General features: G+C 38.1%; 1 protein-coding gene across 2 annotated transcripts in view; it reads right to left on the bottom strand.

The window, feature by feature from the left end:
- The window catches only part of LOC109562531 (contactin-associated protein-like 3), a 235,445-nt gene that overhangs the window by 32,852 nt on the left and 188,917 nt on the right, over positions 1-13,676 (bottom strand). For both annotated transcript variants that reach the window (XM_070794848.1, XM_070794849.1), the window contains exons 15-17: positions 11,868-11,995; positions 1,649-1,819; positions 737-955 (exon numbers count right to left, since the gene is read on the bottom strand). In XM_070794848.1, the coding sequence (XP_070650949.1) occupies positions 737-955; positions 1,649-1,819; positions 11,868-11,995 (518 nt within the window). The remainder of the gene's footprint in view (positions 1-736; positions 956-1,648; positions 1,820-11,867; positions 11,996-13,676) is intronic.

Here is a 13,676-nt window from a genome sequence, read left to right as displayed (position 1 = left end):
TTTATTTTTAATTTACCTTTTAATTGGAGGATAATTTCTTTATAACGTTGTGTTGATTTCTGCTGCACGACAGTGTGAATCAGTTGTAATTATATATATATACATATATCTTCCCTGGTGGCTCAGACGGTAGAGTGTCTGCCTACAATGCGGGAGACCTGGGTTCAATCCCTGGGTCAGGAAGATCTCCTGGAGAAGGAAATGCAACCCACTCCAGTATTCTTGCCTGGAAAAATCCCATGGATAGAGGAACCTGGTTAGGCTGCAGTCAATGGGGTCACAAAGAGTTGGACACGACTGAGTGACTTCACTCACTCACTTCACTCATATATGTGTGTGTGTGTGTGTGTGTGTGTGTGTGTGTGTGTGTATTTCCCCTCGCTCTTAAGACTCCCTCCCACCCCTCATCCCACCTCTCTAGGTAATCACAGAATCACAGAGCACCAGGCTGGGCTCAAACAAGTATCGCATATTAATGCATATGTATTGAATCTAGAAAAATAGTGTTGATGAACCTATCTGAGGGAAAGAATGGAGACGCGACGTAGAGAACGAACTTATGGACACAGTGGGAGGAGAGAGTTAAAGAGGATTTTATTCAGTATCTCCTTCTCCCACCAGTGCCTATAGTAGTCGTGGCAGCTGTTATCATCACTACTGTGGTAGCTGCGATCTCCTCTTGGTGTGTCTTTGCACTCAGAGCACAGTACAGTTAGAAGCCGCCAGCAGCACTCACCCACGAAAAGCTGGCTGTTGAGCTGCAAGCGGGCATGCCCATCAGCTGAGGCAGGTTGGGTCTTGCGAGGGTGCTGACCCACTTGGAGGGACGCTTCTTTAATGTTCCGGTCTGCCTTCACGTGGTGCCACCGATTGTCATTAAAGGCAGTGGGAGACTGCACTGTGACCTCACAGGGCCCATTCCCCACATCAAAGGAAAAGGTTACTTCTGTTGGGGCTGGAAATAAAAATATGAGAGATGCCCGAGTTCATTCACAGGAGGGAAAATTCAGTCTTGAGTAGATCTGAAAAAACCACCATGACGTGCTCCTTATGAAAGAAGACATACAAGGGATGCAGACAGATGTCAGTCTGAGTTGGTTGGGGAGGGGTTGCGGTGGAGAATAAACCTGTATCTTTAAAAGAGGAAGGTGAAGCTGATTTTAATGTATTTCTCCCCAGAGTTTACTGTTCATCCTGCTAAGCCCTAAGCAATAGAGATATTTACCTACAGAAGCAAAACTAATATTTTATCTGACTTTATACATAGAAGTGATTTTATTTAAAGGTGATTTAAACCTTTATGAAGTTTTAAAAGAACTAGGTAAATTTCAGATAGCAAGACATTAAGTTTTGTCTACATATATATAAACAATGTGTTTAGTCAATTAAATCACATAATGTTGTGATTTAGTAAGAAGTTATTTGACCACTTTGGTTTAATACCCTTTTTGCACATAGAATTAAGACAACAAGGAACTGTACAGACTGTTGTGTGTTTCAGAAATTACTGTTTTACTTTCCACTAAGTATTTAAGAAGAAATATAATTGACAAAGGAAGCATGTCAGTGTATTAGGAATTAGGTTACCACCAAGGTTATTGTTAATTACTGAGTACCCCAGTGGCTTTGTGCAGGGTGGACAACTCACCTCGAAGCTCTAGCCTGATGAAGTCTGTGATTCCCAGGTTCTCTAAAAACACCCCTGAAGAGGCTGTGGTTTTAAAAAAGAAAGACACGTCAGCACTAAGCTCTCCTCGGAACGTGGGGAAATGAAGGTATGAAGTCTCAGTATTGAAGGAAGCTGAATTCCAAAATGAATCTGTTTACAAAAAGAAAAAAAAAAGACAATGACAATAGCAGTAAAATACAACAAATAACAATTGCCTTTTATATTTCTAGCATTTTTACCGTTTGATGCATTATTTATCCATTCAAAGCATTATTTATCCATACAAGCCTTCTTATGGGAGTTCTTCTGAACATGTGGCCATGAGATGAATGTCTAAATAGTGATTCTTTAGAGGATTAAGAATATGGACACAGCTGCAAGTGAGTGGATGGATAATCACTTCGATAAAGGCCTGTTTTTTTTTTTTTTGCTGTTGTTGTTCTCTTTTTTTAACTAAATTATCATAGAGTAAAATTGACTTTTTAGGGTTTTACGGTTATATAAAGTTTACAGGCTTTTACAGTTATATGAATTTTAACACATGCATGGATTTGTGTAACCATCATCAAAATCAGAATAAAGAACAGTCCATCACCCCCAAAAAACTCTCTCTTGCTATTTCTTTATAGTCACACCCTCTGCCCACCCCTCAGCCTGGCAGTCATGAACTAGTCTCTGTATTACAGTTTTACCTTTCCCAAATAACATATAAACGGAGTCAAGCAGTATGCAATAACATAAAGCCTTTGAGATTCATTTGAGATGTTGCATGTCAACATCTAGTCTTTTTTTACTGCTCTGTAGTTATTCTATCACATGAATGTGCCATAGTTTATTTATCCATATTTAAGAACACTAAAGTTGTTTCCAAATTTGGTCAATTACAAATAGAACTACTCTAAAAATTTGCGTGGCACAGTGGTAAAGAATCTGCCTGCCAATGCAGGAGACATAGGTTCGATTCCTGGATCAGGAAGATACCCTGGAGTAGGAAATGGCAGCCCAGTATTCTTGCTTGGAAAATTCCATGGACAGAAGAGCCTGGTGGTGGGCTATATAGTCCATGGAGTTGCAAAGAGGCAGACATGACTGGGCAACTGAGCACAACCACCAGAACAAACATTTGTGAAAAGTTTTTGTGTGAGTATATGTTTTTATTTCTCTAGGGGAAATTCCCAGGAGCATGATTCCTGGGTAAGTATATGTTTATAAGTTACTGCTGAACAGTTTTCCAGAGTGATCATACCATTTTTAATTCCCATGATCAGTGTGTAACAGATACAGTTGTTTTATATCTTTACTAGCATTTTACATTGTTAGTATACATATTTTTTTATCTTAGCAATTCAAATTGATGTAAAGTAGTATTTCATTGTGGTTTTAATTTCCCTTCCCTAGTAGATAATGATGTTGGGCATCTCATGTACTTATTTGCCAGTTTATTTCCTCTTTGGTGAAGAGTGTGTTCAGCTTGGGGGGAACTGACATCTTTCTTATGTTGAGTCTTCCAATCCATGAGCACAGTATATCTCTTCCTTTATTCAGATTTTTTGATTCTTCAGTATTTAGTCATTTATTTGGTTTACAGATTTTATACATGTTTTTGTTAAACATACACTTGAGTATTATATGTTCTTTGGAGATACTGAAAATGATACTCTCTTACAGATTTTGGTTTCCAGTTCACATTGCTAGCATATATAACTGATCTGACTGTTGTTGACATTGCATCTTGAGATCTTGTTGAGCTCACTTGTAAGACCTAATAAGGTGTTTTTTTCTGTTTTGGGTAGTACATTCCTTGAGATTTTCTATGTAGGCAATCATATATGTAGGCTTCCCTGGTGGCTCAGTGGCAAAGAATCTGCCTGTAATGCTTAATCACTGAGATGGGAAGATCCCCCAGAGAAGGAAATGGCAACCCACTCCAGTATGCTTGCCTGGAACGTCCCATGCTGCTGCTGCTGCTGCTAAGTCGCTTCAGTCATGTCTGACTCTGTGCGACCCAATAGACAGCAGCCCACCAGGCTCCCCCATCCCTGGGATTCTCCAGGCAAGAACACTGGAGTGGGTTGCCATTTCCTTCTCCAATGCATGAAAGTGAAAAGTGAAAGTGAAACCGCTCACTCGTGTCCAACTTTTAGCGACCCCATGGACTGCAGCCCACCAGGCTTCTCCGTCCATGGGATTTTTCAGGCAAGAGTACTGGAGTGGGGTGCCATTGCCTTCTCTGGGAACATCCCATAGACAGAGGAAACTGGCAGGCTACAGTTCATGGAATCACAGAAGAGTTGGATACAACTTAGTGACTAAACAACCAACCAACCAATCAAGTGTGCATATGCAAATAAAGTTTTCTTTCTTGCTTTCCAGTCTTTAAGCACTTATTTTCTTTCTTACATTATTGCCCCGGCTAAGACAATGATAAATATTGTTGAATAAAAGTGGTGAGATTGGATATCCTAATCTTGTTCGCATCCTGAGGGGAAAAGCATTCAGTTTTTTACCAGTAATTACGATACTTTGGTAATAGATGCTGTCTTATTAGGCTGAAGAATTTTCTTTTATACCTAGTTTGCTAAGAACTTCATTGTAAATGCTATTATGATATAAATTATAATTTTTAATGTTCTTTTAGTAATTTAAATTATAATGTTCTTATTAATTGATACAGAAAAAGCATCTGGCATGATTTTTCTTCCTTTAACCATGTTAACATGGTAGATTACATTAATCAACTTCCAAATACTGAATCAGCCTTGCATCCTGGATAAACTGCAGTTGGTGGTGGTGCATTTAAAAATATATATATCCCTGGGTTATTTGTTAATGTTTTGTCAATATTTTTTGCATCTGTGTTAGTAATAACATTGTTAGTTGTTATACTTTTTTTTTTTTACTGTCTTTGTCTAGTTTCAATATCAGAACAATATTCTGCTTTAAATATTGGAAAGAATTTCCTCTTCTACTTTCTGAAAGAGATTTTATAGATACGATATTATTTCTTGGGTAGAATTCATCAGTGAATCAAGCTTGGTCTGAATTTTTTTGAAAGTTTTTAATTACAAATTCAATTCCATTAATACTATTAGGTCTATTCCAGTTGTCTCATTCATCTTGAGTTTTGGTTGTTAATGGTTTTCAAAGAACTGGTCCACTTCATCTGTATAATAGATTTAATACTTGTACAGTTGTTTGTAGTGTACTCTTTTATACTCTTGATGTCAGTGGTGTCTGCAGTGTTTTCCCAACACTCAATTTCCATATTGGTAACGTTTAACATTTCTTGGATAGTTTTGTTAGAGGCTTAACTATTTTACTAGTATTTTTAAAGAGTATAAAAAGAATCACTTTTAATTTTTATAGATCAGTATATATTCTGCTTTTAATTTAATTGATTTCTATTCTTGTCTTTTCTTTCTTGTCTTTCTATTCTTTCTGCTTGTTTTAGGTTTAAGGTTTATTTTTCTCTTCTATTTCTAGTTTCTTTGGGTGAAAGCTTACATTATTGAACTGAGATCTTTTTTATTTCACAATATAAGTACTTATTGCTACAAACATCCTGCTGACCACTGCTATCACAAAATTTAATACTAAAAATTTTGATAGTCTGTATTTTAATTTTCATTCAGTTCAAAATATATTATCAGATCTATTGAGACCTTGCCCTTGACTTGGGTATTATTTAAGGATCTGAAGTTTAATTTCTAAGTGTTTGGAGATTTTCTTATTTTTTATTTATTTCTAATTTAATTTGATTGTACTAGTGAATGCATTTTGTGTGATTTAAATTAGATCATGGCATTTGATCCCATCACTTCATGGGAAATAGATGTGGAAACAGTGGAAACAGTGTCAGACTTTATTTCTTTGGGCTCCAAAGTCACTGCAGATGGTGACTGCAGCCATGAAATTAAAAGACGCTTGCTCCTTGGAAGAAAAGTTATGACCAACCTAGATAGCATATTCAAAAGCAGAGACATTACTTTGCCAGCAAAGGTCCGTCTACTCAAGGCTATAGTTTTTCCAATGGTCATGTATGGATGTGAGAGTTGGACTATGAAGAAGGTTGAGTGCCAAAGAATTGATGCTTTTGAACTGTGGTGTTGGAGAAGACTCTTGAGAGTCCTTTGGACTGCAGGGAGATCCAACCAGTCCATTCTAAAGGAGATCAGCCCTGGGATTTCTTTGGAAGGACTGATGCTAAAGTTGAAACTCCAGTACTTTGGCCACCTCATGCAAAGAGTTGACTCATTGGAAAAGACCCTGAATGCTGGGAGGGATTTGGGGCAGGAGGAAAATGGGACAACAGAGGATGAGATGGCTGGATGGCATCAGTGACTTGATGGATGTGAGTTTGAGTGAACTCCGGGAGATGGTGATGGACAGGTAGGCCTGGCGTGCTGCGATTCATGGGGTCTCAAAGAGTGGGACACAACTGAGCGACTGAATTGAACTGAAGGTTTGTTTTATGACACAGAAGAATATGCTGTTTCTGGGTTAAATATTCATGTGCATTTGAAAATAATGTGCATTCTACTGTTGGTAGAGTATTCTATAAATGTCAGTTGGATTCTGGTGTCATTCAGGCCTTCAGTATCCTTGCTAATTTTCCCTCTATTAGTTCCATATATTAATGAGAAAGGAGTATTAGATTCTAATTATAATTATGCATGTCTCTATCTCTCCTTTCCATCCTGTCAAATTTTGCTTTATGTATTTGAAGCTCAGTTATTTGCACACATGTTTAAGATTCTTAGGTCTTCTAGTTCTTTTTTATCTCTATTAATTTACTTTGCTTTCAAGTAAAACTTTTAATATAGAAACTTCAGTGTTTGTGTAGTATATCTATTTTCTTTTATTATGTCATTATATTTGAATTGAACTTCTTATAGACAGTTTACAGTTGAGTCATAACAGTGTCTTTTATGAGTTTATTTAGACCACTTACATTAAATACAAATGTTGATATGTTAGTTCTTCATTTCATTATTTTTTCTTATTTGTCCTAATTTTCATTCTTTTGTTTCCCCCTTTCTGCCTTCTTTTGGATTATTTAAATACTTTTCAGTATTCTATTTGTATTTGCCTGTAGCAGATTCTTAATTGGTTCTTTTAGGGATTAAAATATATATACTTACTTTCTCAGTCTGCTTAAAATCTATATTTTAACCACTTTAAGTGATTTGTAAAAACCCTGGAAACAATTTTGACCCTTATCTACTCCTGTTGATGTTGTGCTACTTGTATTACATCTACATAAAATAAAATCCCTGTGAAATAGAGTTGTGCTTTCAGTCCTCAGATACATTTAAAATAACTCAATAGGAAAATAACTTATTAAATTACCCAGGTATTTACCATTTCTGATGCTGATTGTTTTATCCCTGAAGTTCCAAATTTCCTTCTGATACCATTTTCTTTCTAAGAACCTTCCTTTAGAAATTCCTTTAAAGGATTCTTTCCGGCTATGAATGCTTTTAGTTTTCTTTCATTCAGTTGTTCAGTCATGTCCGACTCTTTGTGATCCCATGAATCACAGCATGCCAGGCCTCCCTGTCCATCACCAACTCCCGGAGTTCACTCAAACTCACATCCATTGAGTCAGTGATGCCATCCAGCCATCTCATCCTCTGTCGCCCCTTTCTCCTCCTGCCCCCAATCCCTCCCAGCATCACAGTCTTTTCCAATGACTCAACTCTTTGCATGAGGTGGCCAAAGTACTGGAGTTTCAGCTTTAGCATCATTCCTTCCAAAGAAATCCCAGGGCTGATCTCCTTCAGAATGGACTGGTTAGGTCTACTTGCAGTCCAAGGGACTCTCAGGAGTCTTCTGCAACACTACAGTTCAAAAGCATCAATTCTTCGGCACTCAGCTTTCTTCACAGTCCAACTCTCACATCCATACATGACCACTGGAAAAACCATAGCCTTGACTAGACAGACCTTTGCTGGCAAAGTAATGTCTCTGCTTTTGAATATGCCATCTAGGTTGGTCATAACTTTCCTTCCAAGGAGTAAGCGTCTTTTAATTACATGGCTGCAGTCACCACCTGCAGTGGTTTTGGAGCCCCAGAAAATAAAGTCTGACACTGTTTCCACTGTTTCCCCATCTACTTCCCATGAAGTAATGGGACCAAATGCCATGATCTTCGTTTTCTGAATGTTGAGCTTTCATTGGAGATATTTAAAACTTTTACCTTCATTCCTAAAGGATATTTTTGCTGAACACAGAATTCTCAACTGACAATACTTTCAAAATAGAAATATTTTTCCATTTCTTTCTGGCCTCCATATTTCTGATGAGAAACTTACTGTCATTTGAATTGGTGTTTTCCTATAGGCAACACATTATTATTCTCTCTGGCTGCTTTCAAAAAATTCTTCTCATTGTCTTTAGTTTTCATTAGTTTGCTTACAATATATATCTAGATGTGAATTTCTTTGAGTTTATCCTGTTTCAGATTCATTCAACTTCCCAGTTTCTCTTTTGCCAAACTTGGAAAGTTTTCAGCCATTATGTTTTCAAATATTTTTTCAGGACCAACACTTTTCCTCTCTTCTTCTGGAAATTCACTTACATGAATATTATATATTTTTTTTATTATTAACCCACAGATCCCTGAGACCCTATTCATTTTTTTCAGTCTTTTTTTCTTTTTCTTGCTTAGACTGGATAATTTCTATTTATCTATCTTCAAGGCCCTTGGCTGTTTCATCTCAAGTTTTCTCCTTAGCCCATCCAGTGCATCTTTTAGTTCCATTGCTATACTTCTCAGTTTTAAAGTTTCCTTTTAGCTCTCCTTTATATAGCCTATTTCTTTGTTGAAGCATTCTCTTTTTCTATTTGTTTCAAAAGCATTTATTATTATTCCTTACAGTTTTTGTGTAATAGTTGTTTTAATGTCTTTATCAGTTAATTTTAACCTCTGCATTATTGGTTATCTACTGATTACATTTTCTTATGCAAACTTCAATTTTTCCGGTTCTTTGTATGTTAAGTAATTTTGGATTATTTTCTAGATATTTACAATATTATGTTAACAAACTGGGAGCTTTGTTTAAATTCAAGGAGTAAGTTGATATTTTTATTTTTCAGCCCTGTTGGCCTGGTTATGATCTGCCCACACATTTCAACCTTCCCTCTGTGGTCCGTGGCTCCTATGGCAGTCCAGTTTTCAAAGTTTTTGCAGTACTTTTCAGATCTGCCTCACCTTTGCACCACACAGTAGCCAGTCTGAGTCCTGGGTGGTAGCTTCTTCGCTCATTCTCAATTTCTTGGTCCATAATTAGGACCAGTTTGAGGCATGTGTAGCTCGGGGGTAAACCCAGGACTTCATAAACAAGTTTTAACATCACTTTCATGAACTCTTTCCTCTCTGTGCTCTTCCAATACTTTCCAGTTCCCTGGGCTCTCTCTTCATGCAGACAGCCAGAAAACTAAGGCTCTATTTAGCCTGTTTTATTGTGCTTTCCTATTTACTTCTGTTCCTGTACCTATATCCATTGCCAAGTGATGGGTGAACAGAGAAAGAAAACAAAAGTAACATGAGTCTGCCACTGTTTGGGAGTCAGGGCTGTCCTATCCAGAGCAGAAGATTCATTTTTCAGAGCTCTGGCTCTTGCATGCTCTTGAGGCAGTTTCTGCCACTGTTGCCATGGGATTTCCTGGGAACTGGAACCTCAGAAAACAGAGATAAAGGGGAGAGGGATGAGATTCCTGTACTCACTGACTGAAGCCCCTTGTCCCCTCCTCCAATCCGGACTAGAGGACTTCTCCTGGAACTCTCTCCATTTGTGATCCCATGGCTAAGAGATATTGGAGGTAAGTACATGGTGAATTCTGCTTTCTGTTCCCTATTACTGTTTGCTTTTCAGAGTCTTGAGATAACTGCTTCATGAATCCTGTCTGTGCAGTATTTAAAGCCATGAGATGATGGGAAAAGACCACCAGTGGAGAATAGACAGGAAAGAAGGCAGAGAATAGAGCCTTGGGGAACCCCAAGATTATCCCACTGGGGAGATGAAGAAAGGTTAGGGAGAGAAGGGAAGAAAAACCAGAATTTTGTGGTATGCTGGCCACCAAGTAAAGAAAGTGACTAAAAGAAGAGAGAATCATGGGAGAATTCCAAAGTTGCTCACAGGTCAATTCAGATATTTATCAGAGAATAAGAATTGGACTTAGAAATGTCGAGTTCTCATTGCTGACCTCAGTTTCTGAGGAGTGGTGAAGAACAACATCTGTCTTATATTCAAGGGAGACTAGAATTAGGGAAATTAAAGATAGAACTCTTATTATATTTCAGTTATTTGGGGGCAGTAAGGGATATGAAAGAAATTAAGTTGCAGTTGGAGGGGTACGTGGAATTAAGAGCATCAAGGCTTCTAGTGTAAATATTCAGAACTACCAAAAGGCATTAATGCATAGATAGGAATCAGAGATCAAATTGTCAACATCTGCTGGATCATTGAAAAAGCAAGAGAGTTCCAGAAGAACATCTATTTCTGCTTTATTGACTATGTCAAAGCCTTTGACTGTGTGGATCACAATAAACTGTGGAAAATTCTGAAAGAGATGGGTATACCAGACCACCTGACTTGCCTCTTGAGAAACCTATAAGCAGGTAAAGAAGCAACAGTTAGAACTGGACATGGAACAACAGACTGGTTCCAAATAGGAAAAGGAGTACGTCAAGGCTGTATATTGTCACCTTGCTTATTTAACTTTTATGCAGAGTACATCATGAGAAACACTGGGTTGGAAGAAGCACAAGGTGGAATCAAGATTGCTGGGAGAAATATCAATCACCTCAGATATGCAGATGACACCACCCTTATGGCAGAAAATGAAGAGGAACTAAAAAGCCTCTTGATGAAAGTGAAAGAGGAGAGTGAAAAAGTTGGCTTAAAGCTCAACATTCAGAAAACGAAGATCATGGCATCTGGTCCCATCACTTTATGGGAAATAGATTGGGGAAACAGTGGAAACAATGTCAGACTTTATTTTGGGGGGCTTGAAAATCACTGCAGATGGTGATTGCAGCCATGAAATTAAAAGACACTTGTTCCTTGGAAGGAAAGTTATGACCAACCTAGATAGCATATTCAAAAGCAGAGACATTACTTTGCCAACAACGGTCCATCTAGTCAAGGCTATGGTTTTTCCAGTGGTCATGTATGGATGTGAGAGTTGGACTATAAAGAAAGCTGAGTGCCAAAGAATTGATGCTTTTGAACTGTGGTGTTGGAGAAGACTCTTGAGAGTCCCTTGGACTGCAAGGAGATCAAACCAGTCCATCCTAAAGGAGAACAGTCCTGGGTGTTCATTGGAAGGACTGATGCTGAAGCTGAAGCACCAATACTTTGGCCACCTGATGCGAAGAGTTGACTCATTTGAAAAGACCCTGATGCTGGGAAAGATTGAGGGCAGGAGGAGAAGGGGATGACAGAGGATGAGATGATTGGATGGCATCACCGACTCAATGGACATGAATTTGGGGTAAACTCTGGGAGTTGGTAATGGACAGGGAGGCCTGGCGTGCTTTGGTCGCAAAGAGTCGGACACGACTGAGCAACTGGATTGAACTGATACTTGATGGATTCTGTCCTCTCATTTTCTCATTATTTTACTAATTTCAGGCATCTCAGCCTTCAGCAAAATGTCTTATATTTAGTAGGTACATATTAGATGTTTGCTGAACAAGTTACATGATATTTCAAATAATTCCATGAGTGTTTCAGCAGAGTATGATGTAAAGGCTGTATGTGTGCCTGCGTACTATGTCACTTCAATCATGTCCGACTCTTTGCAACCCTATGGACTTTAGGCCTCCAGGCCCCTCTGCCCACGGGATTAAAATTCTCCAGGCAAGAGTACTGGAGTGGGTTGTCATACCCTTTTCCAGGGGATCTTTCCAACCCAAGCATTGAACCCACGTCTCCTGCATTGGCAGGTGAGATTTTTACCACTAGTGCCATGTGGGAAGCCCTAAATGCTATATAAAAATGTATAATCCAGAGGTAGTATTTTTTTTCAATTATATTAGCAATATATACTTATTTTGTAGGTTAATACATTCCTAATGAAGTATATATTATCAGTATAGACAGTGATTCTATGAACCCAGGTAGCTAGATTTCTCATAAAACACTGAAATACATTAGCAGGGATCAAGGCAGTTTCTCTTGCCACTACTTACTGTCCCCCGAGCAGAGCAGAGGACCCAGTGAATAAGCCGCTTCAGAATGTGGTTGCCCTGTATCTCTCATCACAATCTGAGTAACCGGCAGGTGCTTCCTATGGGAAAGGACTACTGTGTTGCTGGTCCTAGAAAACAAACACAACCACCTTAATATCATTCTCAGTAATGTACAGAAAAGTAAAAGCATTTTATTGCAGTTCAAGGGGTATTAAGCTAAATTTGTAAACATGTAACAGTAGGGAAATCAAACAGCGCATCTGAACACTTACAAACATACTAATGTACTGAATGAGGTCTTCTGAGGACCAGAGACCTTTGTTCATCTACAGGACCATAGAGAAGAAAGCAGGCAGGTCCAAAATTGTGGTCATAGGAACAGACATGAAATTACATTTCAATGCAATTAAGACTCTTGAGAGTCCCTTGGACTGCAAGGAGATCCAACCAGTCCATTCTAAAGGAGATCAGCCCTGGGATTTCTTTGGAAGGAATGATGCTAAAGCTGAAACTCCAGTACTTTGGCCACCTCATGCAAAGAGTTGACTCATTGGAAAAGACTCTGATGCTGGGAGGGATTGGGGGCAGGAGGAGAAGGGGACGACAGAGGATGAGATGGCTAGATGGCATCAGCGACTCGATGGACGTGAGTTTGAGTGAACTCCGGGAGATGGTGATGGACAGGGAGGCCTGGCGTGCTGTGATTCATGGGGTCGCAAAGAGTCGGACACGACTGAGCGACTGAACCGAACTGAACTGAAGCAGCTGTTTGCTGTTTGCAATTCAGCCAGTGTGTCATACTGGAATGCAAAATTTACAGAAGCAAGAGTAATCTGCCTTGATTAAAAAAAAAAAAAAAAAAGCAAAAGACAAAAAACCAAACCCATCTGACTGACAAGAAATAGGTTTTCAATTTTTGGGCCTTTTTTTTTTTACTGAAAGTTTCAGAAATTCCTACTGTGGTTATGAGGCATTTCCTTATTTGTTGAAGTCTTAAATTTAAAAACAAAATCAAAACAAAATACTGATTCAAAACCATGATGAAGATATGAGATAATGTATTCTTAAAATTAATAAATGGGCTAAGGCATGGGAAAGTGCTTTGCCAATGATTTTCACCATCCATTCATTCAACACTTATTGCACATCCTCTATTAGTCACGCCCTGTGTGTTGGGGAAGTGAACAGGAAACCCATTGTCAATGTCCCCCAGAAACCTAGTGGATGCTACAAATAATAGAAATAACAATAATACCATCATGTAAGTGACTATTTGGGGACATATTAAAATCTGTGGTTCAATACAATTTAATGACTGGAACAAAAGCCAGAGGACCTGGTTGGTAAGCTGTTTGTATTGCCAGTGTTCTCTCTGGACAAAGTAGAAAGGTTTCTGTAAGCTGTTCATATTTTTCATTGTATATTTCAATTACATATATACTTTTAATTTATGGACAAATGGTTTGTCTATTGTTCTCTGTAGAACCTAGCAAGTTTTCATTTTTAACAATTACAGAATCACCAGTCACTCATATATATATATAGTAACTGTTCCAAATTATATATGTATTTATACAAGTTGAAGCATTATCAAAAATAGTCCAGGTCACCTCACAGCTTTGTTGCAAAAAAAAAAAAAAAATCTTCTTAACTTAATATTTAATCATTCCAGTGCTGTTAGGCATCAAAATATTCTTGTAAGTTGGAAAATTAAAAATTATTAAGATTTTTATTTTATTTAAAAATTTGAGCACAGGGACTGGCAGTGCATGTGGTAAGATATGAAAAATAGGAACTAAACACCCTAAA

Source organism: Bos indicus, chromosome 8 (assembly GCF_029378745.1).
Source record: "Bos indicus isolate NIAB-ARS_2022 breed Sahiwal x Tharparkar chromosome 8, NIAB-ARS_B.indTharparkar_mat_pri_1.0, whole genome shotgun sequence".
NCBI classification, from domain to species: domain Eukaryota; kingdom Metazoa; phylum Chordata; class Mammalia; order Artiodactyla; family Bovidae; genus Bos; species Bos indicus.
The sequence above is the reverse complement of the archived record's forward strand: the minus strand, read 5'-3'. Positions and strand labels throughout refer to the sequence as shown.